The sequence below is a fragment of the Dreissena polymorpha genome, chromosome 5 (assembly GCF_020536995.1).
Source record: "Dreissena polymorpha isolate Duluth1 chromosome 5, UMN_Dpol_1.0, whole genome shotgun sequence".
Lineage (NCBI taxonomy): Eukaryota > Metazoa > Mollusca > Bivalvia > Myida > Dreissenidae > Dreissena > Dreissena polymorpha.
In genome coordinates, this window is record NC_068359.1 from 23,406,677 (window position 1) to 23,434,643 (window position 27,967).

General features: G+C 34.2%; 1 protein-coding gene across 1 annotated transcript in view; it reads right to left on the bottom strand.

Annotated features, from left to right (window-relative positions):
• Window positions 1–1,820: 1,820 nt before the first annotated feature.
• Window positions 1,821–27,967, bottom strand: part of LOC127881479 (uncharacterized) — a 64,839-nt gene continuing 38,692 nt past the window's right edge. The window contains 10 exon segments of the mRNA XM_052429380.1: window positions 1,821–11,460; window positions 13,490–13,597; window positions 15,459–15,514; window positions 16,205–16,262; window positions 17,139–17,201; window positions 17,985–18,048; window positions 24,165–24,416; window positions 24,850–24,910; window positions 25,978–26,083; window positions 26,659–26,743. Of these exon segments, the coding sequence (XP_052285340.1) occupies window positions 11,057–11,460; window positions 13,490–13,597; window positions 15,459–15,514; window positions 16,205–16,262; window positions 17,139–17,201; window positions 17,985–18,048; window positions 24,165–24,416; window positions 24,850–24,910; window positions 25,978–26,083; window positions 26,659–26,743 (1,257 nt within the window). The 3' untranslated portion in view covers window positions 1,821–11,056.

The window sequence follows — 27,967 nt, forward strand, 5'->3', positions numbered from 1 at the left end:
ATACACATGCGTGTTTACTAATGCAGGGGATTTTCGTGAGTTTGGGCGGGTATAGCGTCAATTGAAGTTCCGTAGTCATATATTGTTTTAAATAGTTAATATTTTCGTATTTGTAACCATATCATAATTTTGAAGATTTTAAAAAATGTGAACAGTGTGCGTTTCATCATCCTTTGAATATTATCGCAACCTGCGTTTGCCATTTCCTATTGTTCAAGAAATACCAACCTGCATTTGCAAAACAAAACAAAACAAAAAAATAAGATATTTTTCAAATTTCACCGCTTTTTTTGTCAACAATGTTATTAAATATATTAAAATAAAGAGTAAAATCATACTAATTCAGGCGTTAAACCAATATTTTTTAAAGAAAATCATCAAAACCACATAAACAAACAGCACTTGCAACAAACAGCATTTGCATTGCATTTCAGAATTTTGTGTCGAAGTGTTATCGGAAAGTGGAAACAGTAATGGCAATCGAAACGAATCATTTCAAATAAGTTTATTTAGTATACTGTGTCATAGGCTATCGCTTTTTTAAAACTGAAATTTCGATCATATGTAAAAACAACAAAACTTACCTTAATGTGCAAGATTAAGGACTGTTTCTTCAACCGGCGTTGACTTTTGCGGTCACGTGATACAAGTTGTTCACCCCCGGTGGTTACTCTGTCCTAACCTCCGTTTCAGTTTACCGGTATATGCATTAACGAGAGAATGATTTAATGCATTGGTTAATTGAAGATTGGATCCATGGTCTAGCAGTATCACACTGGCGCCAGAACTCAATGTCGCATTACATTTTCAAGCATTGCTTACGCGATCTTTCTATAATATTATAATATTGAAACATTGTCGTTTAGGTGCAAATTCCTAATACAAATTTAGGCCTGTCGAGGGCTGGCACTAATATCAATTGTTATTGCGTGTTGAATACTCTGCACTACATTTTGAGAAAAAGTGAAACGGATTGAATATCAAATGAAAAGTCGAAAGGCTTTAATCAGTTGTAATATTAAACGTTACGTCTAAATACCACCTAGTTTTCTTGTCTTAACCCTCAATTTTCTGATGGAACTTTTTTTTGGCCATTTAGTTTTTGAGCTGTAGCGATGACAAATGCACAACTTAAAAACCTCAAAAATCATTAAAAGACAATCGATTAAAGTTTTTTTTTTAATTAAAAACAAAAAGACCATTATGCGATGAGTGTACAATTATAGGGAAGCGGACAACGACAACGAGCGAGGCATGGTATTGTAATGCGCATGGGCGGGTTAGAGGGTTAGGGAAAGGGTTAGGTTTAGGGGTCGGGTTTGGGTTAGCCTTAACCCATACCTTAACCCTAACCCGACCCCTAACCCTAACCCAGGGTTATCTCCCCTATACCATGCCTCGCTCGTTGTAATTGTCTTCTTCCCACAATTATAAGGCTCTGAAAAGAAATATCATAGTTTGTATGATGGACCCAACTCCTGCTGACCATATTTTTCAAGGAGCCAGAACCAAACTCAGCTGAGATATCATTGAGACAAATGGTATGACCAAGTTTCATAAAGATTGGGTCTATACATGTAACTTCTATATTGTTAACAAGCTTGTTCTTTAAATTGACCTAGTTTTTGACCTAACATGACCCAGTTTTGAACCTGACCAAGATATCATTGGGACAAATCTTCGGACCAAGTTTCATTAAGATCAGACAATAAATGTGGCCACTAGTTTTAACAAGGCAAATACTGACGATGAACTATGTACAGCTGACAAAAGGTTATTCCAAAAAATATGACACTCATACATGAAAATAAACAGACAACTTATCGTTTCACTATTTATTTTTATTAAATACATAATTTTCTAAAACATGTTTTCAATAAGAGATTTTATTTTTATTGTATCTGTTGTTTAAATTCGAGACCATTACTTTAATGCTTAAATACCTGACAAAAACTTAAAAATACAAGAGTTTATTTATATAAAGACACACATTATATATCAAAGTGACCAATTAATATATAACATTTTATAAATAATATTAGTCCAAAATTTTGTCTTTCATATGAACACATTTAATGTATACATAACAGTTTCATGTATAATTACAAACTTATAACAATGACCATGTCATTTTCATGTAGGGAAACAATAACACAACAAATATGAGTAGATACAACTTATAAAATTATACAGCTGTATTGAAGAACATGAACAGAATTGGGAAAATAAATTCACAAAAAGGAAGAGAAACTATAATTAATCACTTTTATTTAGTTAGCACTTTGCAACTTGTCATTAATTAAAGCCTTGCATATGTTTTGAAGAATTCTTTCCTGATAATATTTTTCTTAAGTTTCTTTCGCCCAATTTCTATTTCACAACATAAATTTATTTTTTTAATTCATAAAATGCCTAAATTTTGAAATTATCAATTAATAACTTTTGTTTAGGTATTAATACATGTAAATCCTGCATCCCTAAGCAGCATTTATTCAAAGTGTATCCATACAATATGGAATGTTATATTATTATTCAAAAGACACAATATTGTTAAACATATAAAATGGCTCAACAAACTCTATGACTAAAATGAAAAAGGGTGAAACAAAATCAATAAGATGACCAATAAAAAAATTGAAAAACTTATAAGTTTCAGATTGCAAAATATATACATAATGTTGTAAACATGAGACCTCAAATAAGATGTATGAACAAAACATAAATTCATATTTTAATTGGTTAAATGCTTTCCTGGTTTACTTTCTCTCATTTTTAACCAAAAAACATACTGAAACTTCTTGAGCTTTGGTTGAAAAAAAGATTATATGAAACATGTTTCTATGCCTACCATTCGCTAATTTGCACAATTAAAATATTACTTAGTTCACCTTGAAAGGAGATCGTATCTTTGAATAACTCTTAAAATGGACAATTATAGATGCTATGATGATAAATCATGCATTTTCATGTAATAAGCAATTCATAAAATATAGTTATCAACAAACATCAGAAAATGTATCCATAATAAAACAAAATGAAATAAAAGTTAAAGTGAGTCATTGCTTTAACCATTAAGTAATTCAAAAGCAAAAGCTGTTATATCTGTAATATTCACGCAAAAACATGACTAAAATGTATTTGAAAAGATCTACAACTGTCAGAAAAGGAAATGTAATTTGGAATGTTCAAACTTCACAATTCATTTAACAAAAATATGGCAACAAAGTAAAACTTTACCAAAACCCAAACAATAAAATTTGAATATAAAAAACATATACATGTACACTGTCAACAACAACTACATTACAAAAACATATACATGTACACTGTCAACAACAACTACATTACAATAACTTGACTAGACTTTGACTATAAAACAGGTCACTATTTCATTTAGCACAATAAACTGTATCCTACCCCAATTTTAACAGAATACAACCTTATTTAACAAATAAAAAAAAAACTCATTTAAATAATTAAGATACTTTTACAAACTTACCGCAAAGTTTGATGAAATGATGTTTACTTTCACAAATGAATGAGTTTGACCAGCTATAGCAGCTTCTCTCTGTTACATTTCTATAATGCCTTATGCTTGTACGTAAAGTATCTACCATTGGTAGACTACCAAGTTGGTCTGTGCACTCCGCAGAGGCTAATCAGTGACAATACTTTCGTATTTCATGGAATTTTTAGTTAAACGGTAGTTAAATGGTACTTCTCAAATAAAAACTAGTCTAGGCGGAAAGTGTTCTCCCTGATAAGACTGTGCAGACCACACAGGCTAATATGGGATGACACTTTACACACATGGTGTTAGCTCATTTTTCCCAGAGGGGGCTTTTTCAATGTCGCAGGGTTTCAATCTAACCAGGCTTAAGATGGCAAATAAAACAGGCCCTAGAGTATTCTGGAAGACTAAATGATCCAAACCAACAAATATGACACATATAGGATAAAAAATGTCATTTAATACTATTTCTAAAACAGTTTAAAATTGTTTTAGTAAGTTAGAGTTAGTTGAAGAACTACCATGCACATTTCTTGCACGAGTTTCTTTCAATCTTGAATGAAATAAGCTCAGATTAGCTAAATATACTCGGAAAAAAGTAAGCACTAGGTTTATCTATTTATTTCCTAAAAAACATATGAGCAACTAATGGAATAAAAATTATTTCCTTGAAACAGATATAATTTTGAGGAGAACTTTTTAATTACCCCAATAAGGAAAACAAACCACAAGCAACATCTGACAGAATAAGATTTAGGAATAACTCTGTAATAAACAAGCAAATTCGTTGAATTGATATTCCCCGCAAATATGCTTCTGGACACAAAAGTGTTATATTTGACACTCAAAAAAGCATTTTTTCAAGATACAAAGGGCCATAACTCCTTTATAATCCAATGGTGTACAATGCCATTTGGCGTGCAATATCCTCTTATCCATATATATACTCATACCAAGTTTCAATGAAATCCGCCAAAGCACTTCCAAGATATGGCTCCGGACACAAAAAAGCATTTTTCCACGATACAAAGGGCCATAACTCTGTTATTAACAGATGGTGTACAATGCCATTAGGCGTGCATCATCCTCTTATCCATATATGTACTAATAACAAGTTTCATTGAAATCCGCCAAAAGCACTTACAAGATATAGCTCCGGACACAAAAGTGCCGGACAGACGGAAGGACGGACGGAAGGACAGACGGAAAGGCGGACGGACCAACAACGCCAAAACAATATCCCTCCGCCTATGGCGGGGGATAATAATGCTTATTATTAATTCCATATTTTCATATTAAAGTTAATGATTTGCTATCTCTAAAAGATTTGCCTCCAACTACAGCATTAAGGTTATTTTATATCCTGCACATCTTTTATCGGTTTAATTTTGCTAAAAGTATTTGAAATTATTAATAACAGTCATGTATATATCTATTCAATAGAGTAAACAAAGCACTTCTTGTAAATCTAAATCAGTTGCAAGATTTCAGGTTGTTTCTTTCTATAACTTATTTATGGTAAAATGTGCAAACATTAAGCAAATATATATATTCAATAGAGTAAAACAAAACACTTATTCTATATCTAAAACAGTGGCAAGATTTCAGGTTGTTTCTTTCTATAACTTATTTATGGTTAAATGTGCAAACATTAAGCAAATATATATATTCAATAGAGTAAAACAAAAACACTTATTCTATATCTAAAACAGTGGCAAGATTTCAGGTTGTTTCTTTCTATAACTTATTTATGGTAAAATGTGCAAATATTAAGCAAATATATGTTCAATAGAGTAAAACAAAACACTTATTCTATATCTTAAACAGTGGCAAGATTTCAGGTTGTTTCTTTCTATAATTGATTAATGGTAAACTGTACAAACATTAAGAAAAATTAGATATATCTATTCAATAGAGTAAAACAAAGCACTCATTATAAATCTTAATCAAGATTTCAAAGTATTCACATACAAATAATTAGCCAAGTGAGATCATTTAAGTTGAGTTAAGAAAGCAAATCTGATGTCATGTCATTTAATATATATTACAATAATAATATCATGAAGCATGTATTTTAATTGTAAGTTACATAAAAACGATGTAAAATATGTTTGAACTTTTTTTTTGCATATTAAATGTCTATATTAAGACACAATTGAATTGTTGAAAGAAAGGGATTGAAACACAACTAACAAAGTTTCTCTCCTTATACTGAAAATTTCAATTGCGGTCTAAACCTGTACTGTCCTATCTGATAATAGATTAAGTTAAAAGGAACAACATATAAACACTAAATTCTCACTGTGAGTCACCATGAAATCAAATTAACTTCTTTTATTTTTATTCTTCTCTTTTATTAGTGCAACGAATATCCTATACTTTGCTGGTGCTATTTTCAACAGCACACCAGTTAGTACATTTTAACAAAGCACCAGTGGTACATCATCAACTTATATCTAATATAGCACATTTAAGATTACAGTGTAAGTATGGTGGTATTTATTTGCTGGTTTTTGAATTGTAACCTTGCCTGTAAGTTGATTTGTATGCCTGTGTTGTTGTTCTCTTGAAATTGCAATTGTTCAGATTAAAAACAACATCTTTACAGGTATATGAAATCTTCGGGAAATTAATTGAAAGTCTTAAATTATTTAAATGCAAACAGACACGTCAACATAACTTTGTTTTCTAAAAGATATCGGAAAATCATTAATGAACTTTTCAAGAACAATTCTTCCACAAGATTTTGAACAAAGAGTATCAATAAATACAAATAAATTGTACACCTTGACAAAAAAAAAATCGACCAAAATATGTATGAGATACAACATTGGTTTGACACACACATAAGAACACACACACACACCGTAACAGTATCAAGTAAGATATAAAATGAGTTGCTTTCTGAGAAAACTGGACATAATGCATGTGCGTAAAGTGTCGTCCCAGATTAGCCTGTACAGTCCACACACGCTAATCAGGGACAACACTTTCCACCTAAATCTGATTTTTGCTAAGAAGAGACTTCATTTAAACAAAAAACGCCATAAAAGGGGAAAGTGTCGTCCCTGATTAGCCTGTGTGGATTACACAGGCTAATCTGGGATGACACTTTATGCACATGCATTATTCACAGTTTTCTCAGAACACGATTCAAATGTTTATGGGCAGCACTTTAGAAATACTGGGCTTAATGCATGTGCATTAAGTTTCATCCCAGATAAGCCTGTGCTGACTACACAGGCTGAAATGAGATGACACTTTCCTATATTATGTACTTTTACAGTATAGGCTGAGAGGGCTGAGAGTGTCAGCCAAGATTGGTCAATGCAGACTGCAGTCTAATCTGAAACAAAACTTCACGTACATGCATAAACCCCGATGTTCCAAGGTAGCTCATATATTGAACAATAATCAAAATAAGCACCAGTCTGTTTTGTATTCTTACAAGTGGACACGTTCATATCAATTGACCAAAGAAAAAATACAATACTACTGGCAAACTAGACTAAAGAGCTCATGAAAAAGTTATCTATTAAATAATATTACACCCACCCTTCCAGTCATATAAATTAAATTATAAACTAAAGTATATCTGAACATAGATCAGTAACAGATCATAACAATTTACATTATAATAAAACATATACAAGGTTGAAGGAGTATAACACAGTATTTACCCTTGGACCAAGCAATGCAGGTGCTAAAACCCTGTTAGACATATAGCACAAAACAACAGCTCTAGACATCACATCTTCATGTACATAATATTTACAAGGAATTACAAGACGGAGATATGACATGTGCATATTATTTTGGTAATTGCAAATGGATTTTGTTGTTGTTGCTTTTTTCGGAATCTCTATATCGCTCAAGATCAATATCATGTTTGCACGATTAAATACAATATTTCAATGATTTATTACAAGTTAATACCCTATTGGAGCAAAAAGTTACAATGTGACATTGAAATTAGAAAGCACATGGTACCTTTTTGCACCAAGGGGCGATATATTTGTCAGTCATTAAGATTAAAATTATCTCATGTGCATAACTTAATAAAATTACATAATTTCTACAATTTTTTTTCATTAACATGTCTTAAATAAGCTAGTTAACTAACCTTAATATGAACTTATTCAGCTTGCTTATATGTTGTTACAACATACATTAATTTTTGCACATGTGACATCTATGCCTCAGTTTGGAATTGAAAAACAACATTAAGAACACACAATCAACAAGTTACATATTTACAACACATAATTTACGAAACATAAATGAGAAAATAACTATACTTTATTACTTCATTGGTAACACAGTTAACCCTGTCAGCACTGATGCAAAAACATTTAATATATCTGTAACACAAAGTAACAAAACACTTACTCTTAAAGAACCCTTGAGTAATACAAATCACTGTATTTAGAAGAATCTAAATAAAATATACAAGAGAAAAAAACATGTGATACTTTTGTCTGACTAAAACATCCCAATTTGGAATTGACTTCTCTCCCTTTGATAACTTAAATCCCCACATATAAATGCAATAAAACTGTATTTGAAAAACTATATAGTAAATGCACTCATTTGAACTGACAAAATATAAATGTAAGCACCTTGGAACCTTGACCCTATCATAGCACATTCACGAACATTTATAACTGACAATAGACTGTCTGAAAATTATAACAAGAACAGATTCACTGTCTAAAAAAGCTGCAATATAATTTAAAAGCAAGATTTGGCAGCAAACAATCAAACAAATTAATGACTAGCTATAATACATATTCGTAAACTATACATGCACTGTACGTATACTTATATGTTTTTGTCACGAACCCCATAAAAATTGAGTATGAATGATGATAAAAATGTGAAAAATGTGAGGAGTAAAGTGGCAAATAATGAAATTTTTTTCTCTCAATAGCACCAAGAATTTCTATGGGCCTCCTTCTGACAAAATGGGGCATAAAGCATGACCATAAAGTGTCCCCCAGACAACAATTTTAATGGTATCTGGGACCACACTTTCAGCACATGCATTACGCCCTGTTTTCTCAGACAAATGCTCATATGGTTATTGCTTTGTATGGTTTCGTTTTGGAAAAACATCCACAGCATTGCATTCACAAAATGTATCAACATTACTGATCATGAATACTGACTTAGAAACAAGCAATTTTTTCCAAAAAAATATTCCCTTTTGGGAAAGACAAATACATAAATGCAATCACACTACATCAATCCTCCATCTGCAATAGTATAACATTACATTAATATTGTATACAAACCTTTCATTTAAAACTTTCAAAAAGCTATTACTTCATTACTTGACGTAACATGTTTATGTAATTCTAATATTTTAAGGGAATCAATAAATAAAATTTCATTTCTCTCTGTCACAAAGAAACCAGATTTAAACCTGTGCTTGTGAAACACAATGACACCCATCTACACTTTGAAAATGCAAAGCAAGTAGCTATTTTACAAAAACACTGTCCAACTTTACTAAAAATCAATGCAACATAATCAACGAAATGCAGACTTAAACTTTAAGTCATGCAGATAGACTCACACACAAAACATCAAAAGTTTTTTTTACGCAACTCTTTCAGCTATCAATATCTGAAAGAGTAAAAAAAACTTTTGAAGTCCAAGGCTAAAAAGTTCACCAAAAATCAATGGACCGAAACAAAACTCACATGCCACCAAAAATCAATGGACCGAAACAAAACTCACATGCCATCTTTAAGTCATGTAGATAGACTAACACACCAAAAAATCAAGTACACATCTGAAAGCATTTTGTAAAATAAACTCCAGAAAACAAAATGCCGGACAGACTGGACTGACAGAAAGGGCAGTCCGACTGCTATGTGCCACCCTACCAGAGGCATAAAAAGAATTAACAAATTTTCTTCAAGTACAAATACAAATCTCTTAAACATTTATATGATCCTAAAAATGGCATTAACACATCTGCTCTGATCTTTACAATAACAATTTTTTTTAAACAAATTCAAAATAAGTTAACTTTGACCTCAATGCACCATCTATATTTACTTAACAATTATTGGCCATGTAGTTTGAAACAACTGATGTATTTTCTGAGAGAATTATGAAAAAAACAGATCCTCCTAAAAAAACTGGTTTATAACAAGATTTGTATTTGTCAGAAACACTATGTCCCCTTATGCCCCGCTTTGAAGCTATATATTTGACCTTTGACCTTGAAGGATGACCTTGACCTTTCACCGCCCAAAATGTACAGCTCCATGAGATACACATGCATGCCAAATATGAAGTTGTTATCTTCAATATTGCAAAAGTTATGGCAAATTGTTAAAGTTGGAGCAAACAAACACACAACCAACCAACAGACAGGGCAAAAACACTATGTCCCACACTGTAGTGGTGGGGGACATAAAAATATATCCATAGTAATACTTAATTGGTCGTGACGATAGCTATTACAACTTTGCTAAATTCTTTTTGAAACCATTAACAATTTACAACATTTCTCATAAGCGCAGATTTGTTTCCTTAATCATCGATGAGAATTTCATCCACATTTGGAGAACAAATACCCCTACAAATCCAACAAACGTACACCAAGTGTACTTCATAAAGATGGGCTGTTCTCTGTGAAAAGGGGGTTTAATGGATGAGCGTAAAGTGTCGTCCCAGATTAGTAATGACAATTAGGGATGACACTTGCCACTATAATGATTTTTTTTTTAAAAAGAAACCCTCAATTTAGGCGTTAAGTTCCCTGATAAGCCTGTGCGGACTGCACAGACTTATCTGGGATGATACTTTATGCACATGCATGAAACCCCCTTTTCCCAGAGCCAGGCTTAATAATTTCTTTGCTTGAATCTTGCCTAAATCCTTCCATCCTTACATCTAAATCCTTCCATCCTTACATCACACATTAAACTAGCTTCATAGTACTTATTGCGCCCTTCATTACAACCAGCCGTCTCGACCCTTGACCTGAAGTTTTCCCACCTTTTGAAAAGATCTTACAGCTTGTTCAGTGTAAAGGTGGTTTTCTGTTGTCTCCAAGGCTGCCAATGGTCAAGATAAAATTGCAGTGCTACAAATTGTTAATGTTTAAATAACCTGCATTCAATCTTTGTTGCTCTTTAATGTGTTACATACACATTTTTTTATTCAAGCTATGACAAAATTTGAAGTAGTTAGATTAGAAGTAGTTGAAGTAGTACAGTTGTCTTTGATAGCCTTCAAATCAAAATATATGTAAAAAAAAATTAATAGCCAGTTGACTAGTTTCTGAACGTCTTATTAAAAATAAAGACAAAATTATTTATAAATAAAAACAAACAAACATTGTATTTCAGAGACTAACGAAATTCAATTGTATATATGCACACTTGCCAATTAATTTAAATGAGTTAAAGGATATGCACACAAAACCTTTTTATCACCAACTCCTAACAACAAAGAACTGCTCTTTTTTGTTGATACACTGTAAATTTTACAAAGACCTCTGGAAGCACTAACAGAAAAAACAGAAAATCATTTCACATCATTGTTCACATATTTGTCATCAGCATTCCACACTTTATCTTTATCAACAATATATTGAACAACTTTATCTTCTTCAAGTTCTACTTGAACCTTTTCGTCTTCTAAGTCCCCTTTGAACCTCATATCTTCACCTTTACTTTTGACCATTTTACCATTGTCATCTTGACTTACAATCCCTACATCTCCACCTTGACCTTCGGCTTTTCCTTTTTCAACCACCTGCTCACGCGACTTTTCGACCTCTGAACCTTTGCCCTCCTCCAATCTTGGTCTTTTTGCAGCAGGAGGATCCTCATTCTCGTCGCACGAATCAGCAGAATTCTTGTTTTCCAAATCTATGCCTCTCTCAGTCAGTCGGTCCCTGTTGTTGGCTATCTGCTCTTCTAAGGTCACTGCAATGAAAATGTCAGAAGATGCGTCCTGTTCTGAGAAAACTGAGCTTGAGGTGTTTGTGTAAAGTGATCAGCCTTGTGCATTCAGGAGAGTTTCTGTCTAAACTGGATTTTATTTTTGTTTAGAGACTTCATATAATAAACAAAATCCATAAAAGTGGACAGTATTGTCCCTGATAAGCAGGGCACAGGCTTATGTAAGACAACACTTTACACACATGCATTAAAACCCAGATTTCCAAGCAAAAAGCTCAAATGTTTAAATCAATTCAGTTAACAAACATGTTGGGTTGAATGAAAGTTTTGAAGAGTAGAAATTTACTAGAAAATATGTCACAGCAATTTTTACTATACTTATTTATAAATAAATAGAGGATATTTGTTCATGTCAGTGTAAGATCGTTTGTTATTTCATGAGTGATGATAGAAAGTATATTTTTCTATGATCACGAGCGAAATAACAAACGATCTTACACTGACATGACCACATTTTTTTTTTTATGCCCCTTTTTCAAGAAAATAATTAACAGCTGTTTCCCTTTCGCTGAAAAATTACCCTTTCTCCAGTGGCGTGCCTCAATACATTTCAATTCACAAAATGACGTCATTAATGTTCATATGTATATGTACAATATGTCAAACAAGGGAAGTAAATCTTGATATGATAACATAAAAAAATAGAAAAAGTAGTTCTGAAAATTTGTTATTTTCACTGTTGTTATTTCACTGCAGAAATGTCATATTTTTATCATTAAGTATAAAAGAATACATCTGATTAAGCAGCCATGGTACAAATAATATTTTTAGGAATTGAGTGCAAAACTTGTGTATCTCAAATAGAAATGTTAAGCAGAATGCAGATACAGTCATGCTCAATGCTGGCTATGTAGTGTTTATTTTTTTTAATTATGTTTGTTTTCGTTCTTTAGTCAAATGATGTGTTTGTGAATTTGCAATATTTAAAAAAAAGATAAAATCTTGCACAAAAAGTAGAATAACTGTATAACGTCCAGTAAATATAGCCCAAATTCTGGAACGGAATGAGTAAAGATAAAATTGTGTCAAGTAAGACTTGATTTTGACTTGCCAAGAAAGAAGAGTGGGCCAGAAACATAACTAGACCAGGGGGCAGGTAATCACTGTGTGACTCTTGAAGACACTGATATAACAGATGCAGCTATTCACAAGGAACATAAGTGAAAATGTCAGCAAATGTCATTAAAATCCCTAAATCACTTACAAATACGAGTATTTGTTGTTACAAATACGAGTATTTGTTGTTTTTTTAACTTTTTTTTTCTAAAACTATGAACACTACTTAATCCACATTTTGAATATTTCTCATATTCCATGACAATGCCAAAGTCTGTCATAAAAAATTGGATTTTGCTTCGTATTATCATTTTGGAATAAAATGTGCTTCACAAATAGTGTTAAGAAATATTTGCTATTTCATCATATTTGTGTGTCACATAATCAGAATGAAATATTGTGTTGTTCCATTAATTTCAATTAAGAGACCAGTGCCATCTGTCCTTATTAAGAACTCAAAAAGTCTGAACCCTGGACCCCATGGTATACTTGAGGCTTGTTCTAGTAAAACTTGTCTTCATGCATGCCCAGTCCACACAGGCTAATAACAGACAACACTTGCTGCCTACACTGGATTTTTGCTAAAAAGAGGCTTCATTTTAATCAAAAAATACCTTAAAAGAAGAAAGTGTCATTCCTGACAAGCCTGTGCTGACTACACATGAGTCTTGTTCTGGGAAAATTGGGCTTAATGCATGTGCGTACAGTGTCATCCCAGATTAGCCTGTGCAGTCCCCACAGGCTGATCAGGGACGACACTTTCCGCCTTAACTGGATTTTCGTGTAGAAGAGACTTCCTTTAAAGAAAAATACCATAAGCAGAGAGTGTCGTCCCTGATTAGCCTGTGCGGACTGCACAGGCTAATCTGGGATGACACTTTACGCACATGCATTAAGCCCCATTTTCCCAGAACACGACTAAACATTAAGCACTTACATCCACCCTGCCTCTGCAAGAGAGGCTTGTTGAACTTGTCTAACAGTAACCACTCTGCCTGGTGCAACACAGGAGGACTGAGGTCCGACCATGGTGCAATGTCACACTCTGAAAGACAACATAGGACATACTTAGCTGGGTAATCAAAATGAGCCAAGCTGTGGAAAAACGGGTCTTAATGCATATGTGTAAAGTGTTGTCCCAGAGTAGCCTGTGCAGTGTGCTCGGGCTAATCAAGGAAAATACTTTCCACTTTTATGGAATTTCTCACTAAAATCCAGTCTAGGCGGGAACTGTCTGCCCTGATTAGCCTGTGAGAGTTGCGCAGGCTAATCTGGGACAATACTTTACCTACATGCATTAAAATGTTTCAAAATAGAAATATAAACAAAAGGGGTTTAATAAACCAAAATCAAGATGTGCAGCTTTGAAACAGATGCCAAGCTTTTGCAATAAGCCATGCATTTTGAATTTTGATGGCACAGTATCTTCAGCTTGGAGGTATTAATGAGGTTCTTGCACATTAAACTAGCCATGTGATTCTTATGCCCAACAAATAGTCTCATATACAATAAAATTTGTTATTTTCAAATCCTTCAATAAACAGGTAAATTTAACAAGGAACAAGTTTCATGCAGAAATCCAATAAACAAAGTTCTTAGCAACCAACAACATACTTATAGCAGACAGTTACTGAGTACTGTCTAGTATTGAGAATATGAGCTGTGTTATGCAAAAATAGTTTTTATGCGAAGCATTCGCTCATTCTGGCCAGACCAACCCTGATGACTAAATCTTACCCTGGCCAAATATTACATAAGAACCATTTTTGCATAACACAGCTCATACAATAACAAGCCAGCTACAATCTATCTCTGTAAATTAGCTGCCAGTTTAAATAAAAGCAATAAAGGAATAAGGTAATCAATGGCGACCAAAACAGTTACTTATTTTACAAATTGTTTAACATTTTTCTTTTTCTTTTTAAACCTCTAGCATCTACTCATGCGGAAGGCATAAAAGTATTGCCCTGTCTGCTTTTTTGTTCACCTGTCTGTTCGTCCAATGTTAAACTAAAATGGCAAGTTTGTATAACATTAATAATGCTTCCTACAAACACACCCAAATCAGCTTTACTTCATTCAGACCGTGACATTGACCTATTCTCAGACTGATATATAAGGTCAAAATGATTGGTTAACCCTTTGCATGCTGGGTAATTTGTCTTCTGCTAAAATGTCGTCTGCTGAATTTCTAAAATTAGCACTTTCTTCAATTTTTTTCAAATAATACTATCAGAATAGCAAACAGTTTGGATCCAGATGAGACACCACGTTCTGTGGCGTCTCATCTGGATCCAAACTGTTTGCAAAGGCCTTCAAAATTCGGTTCCCGCACTGAAAGGGTTAACCCTATATGAGGCATTTCATACAACATCAATACCACATGCTACAAGCTTTAACCCTTTACCACTTAAAAACGTGTTTCTACACATTTGTAGTCCCATAGAAATTTATATCTTATTAAAGACCTTTCTTACTTGATTTAAGTTTTAAAGGCTTCATCTCCAAACCTTAGATACTGATGAGCAGCAAACAGCATAAAACCTGAACAGACTGCGAGTCACTCGCAGGCTGTTCTTGTTTTATGCTGTTTGCACATAGCCATTTTTACTTTGCTTCTAAGTGTGAAAGGGTCAATACACTGTACTTGCATGAATGATGTCTTTGAACGATGTGAAAACACCCACATTACCTGACCTCACATGGACCTTGATAATGACCTACTTTGGGAGTTGATCATATGGACCAATGAATCAATACTGACAAGACATGCATCGGTGGGGGCATAACCACGTATTATACGAAGCATATTGTCTTTGATTTATAAGACGCCCATAAAGAAAAAAAATCAACACAATGTCACTTTCTAAATACATTTCAGGACTCTTTGACAATCAAGCTCTCACCAGTTTCAACCTTGGCCCTGTCCAGATCATTCAGCATGCTTTTCACCATGGCTGCCCTGGAAAACACAATAAGTTGCATTATGGATAAAATTAATGACGAATTAATGATTAATTTTGTGTTTATAGAAAGTCTCTTCTGCAAGAAAAGCCAATCTAGGGGGAAAGTGACGTCCCTGATTAGCCTGAGTAGACTGCACAGGCTACTCTAGATAACAACTTAAGCACAGGCTGCTCTAGATAACAACTTAAGCACAGGCTACTCTAGATAACAACTTAAGCACAGGCCTTAAGCCAAATGTTGTCAGAACGAGCCTCAAGTCATACAAATTAGACTAACAAAAATAAATTTGCTACCACATCCATGTTATCCATTTAGGAAATAATATTCCTTAATCTGAAGTATAAAATTGTCCCAAGTGTTAAATATGCATAAACGTTAATTGGCATGTTTTATTGATTGGTTAAAATGTACCTCAATATTTATTTGCAATAAAACTAATTCCCTAAAGTTTCATAAAGACTGCAAAAACGGTTTGTGTTTATAGTCTTCTTATTATCAGTAATGATGTTATGAAGAGGAGATAAAACAATACGTCTATCTAAACCAACTGATAGCAAGAAAATATAAAGCCATTTGAGGCCATGCATTTTACAAATTCTTATTCTTTACTAAACAGAGGAGCTGGATTAAGATAAGACAAAATCTGCCTCTTATAAGCGAAGCTATGACAAATTTAAATACTCACTTAATGGCATGTTCCGCCCACAGCTGTTGAAGGCATTTTATATTGTCCTCTTGCCAATCTGTTAGGGAAATACAAGAAAGTCTGTTAACAAGGTACAAGAACAATTTTGTAACATGTTTATTGACAAGTTTAAACAAAACACTCAAATTAATAACTGACAAAATAATTTTACATCAGAGTACCACTATTTCTGTTTATAAAAAAAACACAGTTTGTCACTTAAAATAAGTAAAATTTAGTTATACAGAATTAAATTCTAGTTCATTTTTACATATTTACAACTTAGTACATAAGTAATTCCTAATTCTTGATTTTAAAACATTTTGTTTACGTAACATTATGTTTAATATTCTTCTTATTACATTTTTTATTTTATTGAGTTTCAGTTTGATAAATTCCTTGAATAGTTCATAATAGTTCATTTAAATTTTTACAATTTCATTTGTATAAATTCCTTGAATATTCACTGTTTTTAACCCCAGGATTTTTTCCTAAACGTAATTAGTTTCACACCTTTCCCCCTTTTTTTCCCAGTTTTCCACAGTAAGGGTCACAATGTAATACGAATCACACTAGACAGTATAACTTTTTTTTCACTAATTTGGGAATGGGCCCAAGGCCATTTGGATTGGGTAAACATGTGTTGTTAAGACTTAATTATGGAAATCAGTGTATGTTGTTTTCTTTCTTTCTTTTTTTAATTGCTTACATTTGATATTAAAAAAGTTTCAATATTATATATACTAAGGTATATTTTATAAAGCTGGATAGGGAAATAAAATTAACGATAGCATTTGTTTTTACAAAATGATGTTATTGTTTGTTTAAACCTCGAAGGCGGTAATTTGGGAAAATTATATATTTATTGAGATTTGAAATGGAAACAAATTGCGACCCTGAATTTGAAAACAAAAGCAACTGCGCGTTCACTTACCTGCCTCATATACCCACTCAAACTGGTCCCCAAAGTCAGCGTCATACAGGCACAGTGGAATGTCTATAACAGACGACAACAATGAGAGGCTATGCTGAGAATATTTCAAATTCAATCTGGGAAGAATGGGCTTAATTTACTCACATCTCCTTTATGGTATTTTTTAAGACGTCTCTTTTTAGCAAAAAGCCAGTTTAAGCGGAAAGTGTTCTCACAGATAAGCCTGAGTGGACTGCGCAGGCTTATGTAGAATGACACTCTATAAACACATCCATTAAGACCATTTTTCCCGAAGAGGCTCATTTCAATTTCAGAACCGTTCTACACACTTTTGCCAGGGCAAGCCTTCACTCCTATAGAGATTTTACAGTGTTGACTCCAATTAATTATACGAGCAGCATCATGCAGAAAAAGGCCATATTTCATATGCAGCCAGACCAGCCTGCGCATAAGCACATTTTTCCCCAAGACAAGGCTCATAAAAAATTATGGTCAAATTTGTCCAGGAATGCTGGCATGTTACATAGCAAATATGTAATATTTGAGCAGCGGTGTGTTAAAAGGGGGTATAATGCATGTGTGAAAAGTGTCGTCCCAGATTAGCCTGTGCAGTTTGCACAGGCTTATCAGTGATGGCACTTTCTGCTTTAATGATATTTTTTGTTACAAGAAAGTCTCTTCTTAGCAAAATTCAAGTTTTTTCGGAAAATGTTGTCCCTGATTAGCCTGTGTGAACTGCACAGGCTCCACACAGGCTAATTTAGGACGACACTTTCAAACATGCATTAAACCCCTTTTTCACAGAGCAGGGCTCATTTATTCTGAGGTAAGCAATTCCCTTCATACCGGATGCAATGTTGAACTGGGGCTTTCTGGGGTTCTTCGTCACATTAAGTAGCTCCTCCACTACCTGCATGAGAAATCACCACAGTAAAATACAATAGGTATTACATATGCTGCATACAGGGAAAACTGTGCTTCATGCATGTGGGTTGTGTCAGCCCAGACTAGACTGTGCAGTCCGCATAGGCTAATCAGGGATGACATTTTTCACTTTTTTTATTTATTTAAGGATATCTATTGTAAGAGAAAGTCCAGTTTAAGCTGAAAGTGTCATCCCTGATTAGCCTGTGCAGACTGGGACTTCACTTTATGCACATGCATTAAACCCAGTTTTCGCAGATCGAGTCTTACATAACAAGAGCACCGCAGGGCTCGCGCTGTCGTTCGCCAATAGAGCCATTTGCGAAAATATTGAAAATTTGGCTCAAGAAAAATCCGATTTGCGAAAATGCTAAAATCTCGTAAAATTTCATTAAAAACAACCGCCATTTTAACCCGAAACTGGTTTTCTATATTTTTCTCTTTGTTTCAATGAAAGTATTCGCAATTTGGACAGTGAACGAAAATCGGTCTGCACCTGTATCGAGACATCGCTTGACCTTATTGTTATTGAAGTGCACATGGTAGCTGGCCAATCAAAACTTAGCTCGCTTACACATGAAATGACGTTGTTGAATGAAACGTAAAAATGGGTGGAGCTTTGAATACACAGTTAATATTGTCGTCTGCAAACAAAATAGCGGCCGGTCGCAAATGTCGTGTTATAAGATTAAAAATGAAAATAAGCATGACAATAAATTAATTATTTCCAAGCTGACTATCGATCTCAATTAAAGAGTTATAATTAAATAATTAGTTCTATGTCGTTGATGTTACAACTTTTTGCCGATTTTCGATTGAAATGAAAGATGATAATTAATTAATTTGATCGTTTTACTCACACACTATGCTAACTAACAGCGGCGTATTTTAATCAAAGAAAAACGTGAAAAACACGCACGGTTTAATTGCAATTTAAGTTTAATTAATGTTACGAATTTGTAACACATTGGAAGAGTAATTCATATCGTCTACAATATAAATGGAAGTAACCACTTTGTCCGTACAGTCGCTAACATGGCTTCTTTAACCTTAAGGCGTCCTTTGGACGAAAAATGAGTCTGAACAAACAAACAAAAAAATTAAAACACAAAAAACTAGAGCATTCCAAGAGTCATGAAAAGTTGATAATAATTGGATTCGCTTTGAGAATGAATCAAAATCAATGCAGGGTTCGCCAAAACCGTCGGTCTGCCGGTCCTGACCGGCAAATTTTTCTAAGGACCGACAAGTGATTTAAGATAATCGGTCCGACTGACCGACACAATCCGATGAAAAATGGTTTCAAAAAGATCACTCAAAGTGTATAATATGCTATTGGATTAATAGAAGGAAATGCTTTTTGTTCAACTGCTGTCAAAATCCTTTTTTTCTTACCTTTATTTTGATATTTTGATGGTTAAAGTTGGATTAGAATTGACTATCACATGCGAGTTCAAAATCAACGGTCTTTACTTAAAAAGCAACCGAGTGCGTCCGCCATTTTATTTGTTTCATTAAATTTCTCCATAACAAAAACCGCATGAAAACTTGTTTCAACAGGCATTTGTGAGCATTTCTGTTAAATAGTTTCATTTATTATATTGTTCTGGGAAGGATATATTTTAATTTACACACCAACAATTTCTGAAATAAAAATAAGATTTTTCACCCGATGTACTATATTTCGGATATTTTAAAATTCGGACATGGGGATATTTATGTTTTGATTTGCTGTTGATAGTTTGTAGCAATATGTTTTGTATTATTTCAGACAACAAGAATGGATAGTGGTGATAATCATGGGCCTTTCTATCAAGAAATAGGTGTGAAAGACATTCATTTAATTGAACCTGGAAATCAACCACCTCAGCTAAGAGAAAATATTTTAACAATAGGTGTTGTCTTAGAACTTGTGAAATCGGCTAATAAACAGAAATTGAAGTCATCCAAAGTATTGTGAATGGGTGTGTGCAATTAAGTCAAACTTGATTGGATGTCACCCTAACTTTTCAAGAACCCGGATTTGTAGAGCTGTGCAGGCTAAAAAACAGTTTGACAAAATGAAGTCTAAAATGAATACCTTTGGTTTATATGTGGTTTATTATTAATATAATAATTGTTTAATTATTTTGACTTTGGACATGTTTTTATTGTATTTTTATGTGATCAAAACAAATAAACATCAAAAAGGTACTCTCTTTTGTTGTGTTTTGCTGTTATAGTTTAGTCGGACAGTGGGACTGACAGAAACTGTTTCGGACTGACAAAAATTTCAAGTCTGTCAGTCCGAATGACTGACAGATTTTTCAAGTTTTGGCGAACCCTGCAATGTATTGTGACCTATGCATTAAGGTGCATAATTCCAACACGTTCACTGTAGGTTGCAATATCCTGAAAAAAGACTCGGTGATGAAACATGCAAAGTCTTAAGGTAAGTTTTTGAAGATGAGAAAACTGGTTGGCAATAGGCCCAAAACGCAACACAAACAATCTAGGATTCAATTTTTTTTCGGGGGGGGAGGGGCATGCCCTCGGACCCCCCTAGATCTGGGTGGCTCAAAGATATTTTGGGTCAGCGCTAGCCCTGCACCGCATAACGGATGCCACGCTTGGCTGCGAAAGCTTGTCAGAATTTTTTTTTTTTTTTTAGAGGTCACAGTGACCTTGACCTTTGACCTAGTGACCCAACAAGAGATGTGTTTGTCAGAAACACAATGCCCCCTACTGCGCCACTTTGAAATAAAATTTCTATTTATCATTTGGCAGGTATAAGTCAGACTTCACTGACAACCAAGGCCTGTGGTTTATCAAAGAGATCATAGCCCATCATGTATGTATGGATATAAGTCCACTGGTATTTAATGAAAACTAGCAGTCACAAATTAGAAAAGGTAAGAAATGATAATTATATCAAGAGATGTGTTAGTCAGAAACACAATGCCCACTATTGCACCGCTTTGAAATAAATTGCTATTTATCATTTGGCAGGTATAGAAATCATCTCCCTTTAAAGCTTATTACTTCCCTTGAATTTTGTCCAATCCAACCAGGAGGGTCTCACAGTCAATTATGACCATGTCAGACATCACTGACAACCAAGGCCTGTGGTTTAAAAGAGATCATAGCCAGAGTTGATCATGTATCTATGGACATAAGTCCACAGGTATGTAATGAACATCAAAGAAATTATAATTATATCATTGAAAAAAAAACTTTGACAAATCAATCATTTGAGTTATAAATAATCAAATTAATAAATCTGTACAGTAATTGTGAAAAGAACTTCAATTCTTGGTAAGATAATATATAATATGAGATTTATAATTATATAAATTACTTCCCTTGAAAATAATGGTCTCTAACAAATCTTTTATTTTTAGTAGCAAATAATTAAAAGCCACTACCGTGACTGTGATTGACCACTCGAAATGTGCAGCTCCATGAGATACACGTGCAAGCCAAATATATAAAGTGGCAATGTTCAATATTGAATAATTATCTACCATTTTAAAGCTTATTACTTCCCTTAAATTTGTATTTTTTACCGTAGACCGTAAAGGATGATCTTGACCTTGACCTTTTACCACAATTTGTTTGTAAGAAACACAATGCCGCCTACTGCGCCGCTTTGATTTATTTAACAAAAATATATATGTGGGCAGGTCAGATAAGTATGTCCATTTAAAGCTTATTACTTCCCTTGACTTTGTTTTTTCGACCCTAGACCTTGAAGGATGATGTTCACCTTGAAATTTTACCACTCAAAATATGCAGTTCCATGAGATACACATGCATGCCACATATCAAGGTGCTATCTTCAATATTTAAAAAGCTATGGCCAATGTTAAGGTTTAAGCACGACGACTACGGCGGACGTCGGACGTTGGACGGCACACGACGAGATGGCTATGACAATAGCTCGGGTTTTCTCCGAAAACAGCCTCGCTAAAAATGTGATAGTTGTTATACAGTCAAACCTGAGAACAGCAGTCAGTCAAGGGAAATTACCAAAGTGACTATTGTCCACAGGTGACCGTTGTTTTCCGATCACAAATTTTAAGATGGTTGGTCAGTTGATAGTATTGTTACGTCATAACCTTACCCAGCCGTTTGCATACAGTGTAAAACTAAGGCTAATTGCCGATAACTAAGCATAATAACAGATTTAATTTACATAGAATAATACAGAATAATATCTTATAGATTGATTTAAATTCATTTTGTTAAACTAAATCAAAGAATTTATCAACGCTAGTATTATTTTTTACTCATGCATCTCGTTCATTCAGTAAGTAAAGCTTGTCAAGTGCCATTGACGTCACGTCCGAACAAGTCTAAAAAGCGGATTTGCTGTCCTAAACTGATAGAACGGTGTAACTTTACAAATGTCATTCAGAGATGCAAACATTTTGTTAAAATTTATTGGTACGCAAACATCACACAAACAGCATTTTCATTAAACAACCTCTTACAAAATACAAACATTCATTCATTCTTTATCAAAAAACACTTGACTCGCTCCTCTAATGAGAGGAACTTACGCTTAACACTCATTGTTATTCCGTGATTTATTATTCCGATTGCTTTTAAGTATTGTGTATGCTAGAAAGATCTTTTAAAGAATGATCTGAAAATGTTATTTTCAAATCCATACTCAAGGTTGTAAGAACAATGTACTAATTAGCGGTCATTTAATTAGTGATAATTACTTTAAACGTGTCACAAACTCTGAAAACTTTTGTTTTTAATTTTCATGACTCAAGACGACTGACCCGTGACTGTTGTTTTCAGTTCAAACATGAATTTCAGAATGGAATATAGAGGCCATTGGTCGTTATGGACAGGTGACCGTTATTCTCAAGTGTTATATAGAGTGATTTTCCTCTGGGGGACTCCAGACTGACCGTTGTCTGAATGAGACCGTTATTCTCAGGTGGCAGTTAGGTCAGTTTCGACTATATACAAATGTTCTGTCCCTCAGAAAAAAAACACAGAAAAATAGACTGAATGAAACAAGGTAGTAATTGCATAAAATTTGTCTCAGAAAAATTTAAGGAAGAAAAACATTTTATGACATAAAAAATATCTGTTATTTACTGACTGCTCATTATACAGACTTCATTCGCAAATCCTAGTCATGCCAGTAAATGCTGACTTTTGAATGGGTGCTTGCAATCCAATTCATTCATTCCACAATTAAGTCAAAATTAATTTTCTGCTCACGCTGAATACCTGGCCTTTTCCTGGCAATATTGGAAGAAAATGCAATTTTGGGATTGGAACTTTTTTCGCACGAAAAGTCCACTGATTTGGTAAAATCTAATTAATAGACCATTACAATAATTCAAATTAGAAGAACAAAATCACATAAATGATATGCTTTGCTAAATGTAATTAAAACAAGAGATTGCCAAGCAATATGGTTCCCTACCAGTAAAACTCCACCATTGTCAGTAAAAAAAATAATATTTGTTGCCATAGCAACCAGAATTTTTGACGTAGGCACAAAATGAAATGACGTGCATAATCTCCATATTGCCATCCATCCATGTTTCAAGTTTCATGAAAAAATATTAAGAACTTTTTAAGTTATCGCAGGATCCAGAAAAGTGTGACGGACTGACTGACAGTCAGACAGAGTGCAAACCATAAGTTTAATCTGAATATTTTTTTGTAATGGTAAATTGTTTTTACAATATGGTTTAGGAATGGGTCTGTTTAACGAACCTGTAGATGCGCCAAGAAAAGGTCTGAATAATCTCAACAATTTGGCAATGAGAAACTGACAAATATTGCAAATATGAAAGAAAGTTGTAGAATGGACATTTGGCACAAAGATTATTTTTTATATCAGGCAATTTCATGCGCTACTTGCTTTTCTGTATTTCAATATGCTTTCACGAATTAGAAAATGTCATTGAGGTCAGAGACATTTTATTTGCAAATATGATGTTAATTCTGCTTGTATTTTGACTGGTTTACTTCTTTCCTAACAGCTCATATGACAGATGTACAGCAATACAAACAGGATCAAGCCCCATAGGAGCCCATGAGGTCGGCCTATCAAGGAGGATAATCCTGTTCATTAACACATAAACTCACCTCAATGGATTCCTTCCCTTTACCCACCAGGAAAAGCACTGCAAATATACTTCTGATCTGGTGCCACAGGAAGGCTTGGCCAACGATTGTGAGTTCGTACATAGTGAACCCGTCGTCTGAGTCTTCAAAAGGCTTGATCTGCACCTCCAGGATCTTGCGTACGTAGTTTATAACGCCATCTTTCACTGACATTTTGCAGAAGTTACGGAAATCATGTTCCCCGACCAGTTTTTGTCCTGCTTGCTCCATCAACTTATAAAATAAATAGGTTTGCAAATATTAACCCTGTACCAGTCAGATACTAATTTTGACACTTATGTAATATTGAATTTAAGACCTTTCTTGCTAGAGGCTTCATTTTCCAACACTTATTAACTGATAAGCAGCAAACAGCATAGGCAGAGGGTTTCGTCCCTGATAAGCCTGTGCAGACTTCACAGACTAATATGGGACATCACTTTACCCACATGTATTAAACCCCTTTTTCACATAACGCAGCTCATTTATATATGGTCAGTACACTCACTCAATTCATTTTTATACTTATTTAGTTACCAGTAAACCAATGTTATTCGTCTGACACTAACTTCTTTTTGCTTTTGACGAGCTCAACATACAAACACAAACGTCAACCAACTCTTGTGTCTCATTCTTACATTATGCATCCATGATACAAAAAGCATACCTTTACATTGAGGTTTCCCCTGGGAAAGAAGTACTTGTATGTTCTCTTGTTGCAATTGAATCTAAAATCATAAGAGGACAGAATTATATAACTACGCAAATACAAATACATAACTTTATCACATGCTATACCCTGTTTCCGATGTAATACAACCATTACAATTTTTTTTATATTACACATGTGTAATACAACATTTTTGAGCCGTTTTCATTGGCTTAGTTTTCCTTTATTGACCAATCGCATTTGTTTTTTTTGCTGAAATGACGTTGCAACGTCAAATGACGTCACGAAATGTAAACAACATTTGGGATTTATCAGTATGTTTGCGTAAATATTTATTTAATTTGCTAATTTAAAAGCATGTGATAAAAAAGATCTGACACTCGTTGTCATATCATACCATATTTTATTAAACTTGTTCAGGAAATTCGTTAGTAAGCTCGCCAAAGGCTCGCTTACTAACAAAATTCGTGAACTCATTTAATAAAATATGGTATGATAAGTGAACTCGTACCAGATCCTATATGTATCTCGAGTAGTCAATTTGTTAACATTATAATAACAAGAACGGTGCTCTCCGGGTTTAATGCCTCATGTCCAGTCTGCACAGGCTATTCAGGGATGACACTTTCCACCTTCACTGGATTTTCAACCCTTTGCGTGCTGGGAAATTTGTCGTCTGCTAAAATGTCGTCTGTTCAATTTCTAAAATTAGCATTTCCTTCAATATTTTTTTCAAAGAATACTATCAGAATAGCAAACAGTTTGGATCCAAATGAGACGCCACCTTCTGTGGCATCTCATCTGGATCCAAACTGTTTGCAAAGGCCTTCAAAATTCGGTTCCCGCACTGAAAGAGTTAAACAAAAAAATCCATAAAAAACTGAAAGTTACGTCCCTTACATCATCCTGTGTACAGGCTAATCTGGGACGACCCTTTACGCACATGCATTAAACCCAGTTTTTTCAGAGCGCAGCTTACTTATTTTTAAGATGCAGAGTAATATAGATGTCACCTGGAACTGAAAATCAAAGCAGAAAGTGTTGTCCCTGATTAGCCTGTGCTGACTGTACAGGCTAATCTGAGATTGCACTTTAAACATATGCATTAATTCCTGTTTTCGTCACCTGGCACTGAAGTCAGGGTCCACAGGGGCCCAGGCCAGGGCTCGTATCTCCGGGGGTAGGTTCTTGTTGAGGATCTGGCAGTACCTGATCTCTGTGGTCTTGTCACCTGGCAACAGAACACAGCAGGCGATCAGTGTATACTTGCATGCCAAAGGAAAATGATTTAGGTTTGTTTAAACCTATTTATTTAAGCTTAATTGTATTAAACGCTTGAGGCTTATTGAAAAGTCCATTTAATGGGTAGAACTAGGTCATTGTGTATTTGGGGGAGATCTAAAGAACCCTCCAACATTGGGGATAAGACCTGTGACATTCTGATTGCCAGACGGACACCATAAACATTACGCCAAGTCAACCTTGTCAGGAAAATTATTTGTGTACATGATGTCGAAAGCATAAGCATTTTTCATTAAACATGTTTGGGAGAACAAATAAGCCAATGTGTGTATACCATTATGTAACAAATAATAAACAAAAAATAAATATTTACTATCTTGAAAGTTCATATCATCCACTTTTCACGATCATTTCACCTTTAAAGCTAGCATATTTTGAAGCTTATACCTTACACTTTACATTTATTCTAATACAGTTTAGACAGGACCTAAAACAGAGTCTATAAATTATTGTCAGTTTGTGGGCCCATCTAGATTCTTCAGCATGACTAAGGGTCACATTTACCTGTTCTCTCATGGGCTGTCCCCCCTTCCCTGACCTTGACCCCAACACCTGACAACAGGTTGCTACGGAGATCAAGTGACAACACCTGCAACAGTGACACAGTTGATCATATGAGACACGTTTTGGGAAAACTGGGTTAAACGCATGTGCCTCAAATGTAGTCCCAGATTAGACAATACTTTACGCTTTAACTGGATTTTAGTTCAGAAGAAACTTGTTTTACAAGAAAAATTCTATAAATGCGAAGTGTCCTCCCTGATAAGCCTGTGCACATTGCACAGGCTGAATTATCTGGGACGACACTTAACGCAGATGCATTTAGCATAGTTTTCATTAATCAAAGCTTAATTATTATGGGTTCAATAACCACACCTACCTATGACAAGGTCAGAATATCACTGATTACAGTAAATTAATGTTTTTCAAAGGCATGTCCCTGCTTTTTACTTGCTAAAATCAATGTCATTCACAAATCATTGCTGTGTCAAACTAACAAATGTCATAGATTCAGCAAGTGCATCTTTTGGATATATTTGACTCCTGTTCTACAGAGTTTAATTGTGTTTAAAAATCAATATATTTGAGCCGTGCTCTGTGAAAAGGGGGTTTAATGCATGTGCGTTAAGTGTTGTCCGAGATTAGCCTGTGCAATCTGCACTGGCTAATCAGGGATGACACTTTCTGCCAAAACTTGATTTTGCTTAGAAGAGACTCTTCAAACACAATTTTTTCTTTCTTAATGCCTTATTTTGTTAAAATTATGGGTCAATCAATAGTGTCATCTGTTGATATATACAAACTTCTAGCAAAAGCTACGTTGTATATATTACAAGAACTAATTGATATTTATTAAGTATTGGAAAATAATTGTTTGCATGTGTTGTTTATTTTTTATCAGTTCAGTGACACCATGATTATACTTCATGTACGAGAAATTACATGTCCTGAGGACAAGCTTCAATCCCAAACTTCCTAATTGCAATTCAAATGGTGATGATAAGGATATGTTCAAGTAGCAATTACAACTTACTGTGTATGTTTTTTGTTAGATTTTGTTCTTCATATACAAAATGGTAAAAGTGCAAAGGATATTTTAATGGGTGTTTGCACTTTAGTACCAAGCAATTAAAGAAGACCAAAAAATCCAAATAAGTAAATTTTGCGACGCAATTCTGTATTTGACAAAAACACTTCTGATTCTAACAGCCTGGTTTTGGGAAAACTGGGCTTACTGCATGGGCATAGTGTCAAATCAGATAAGCCTGTGCAGTTGCACAGGCTACTCAGGGACGACACTTTCAGCTTTAAA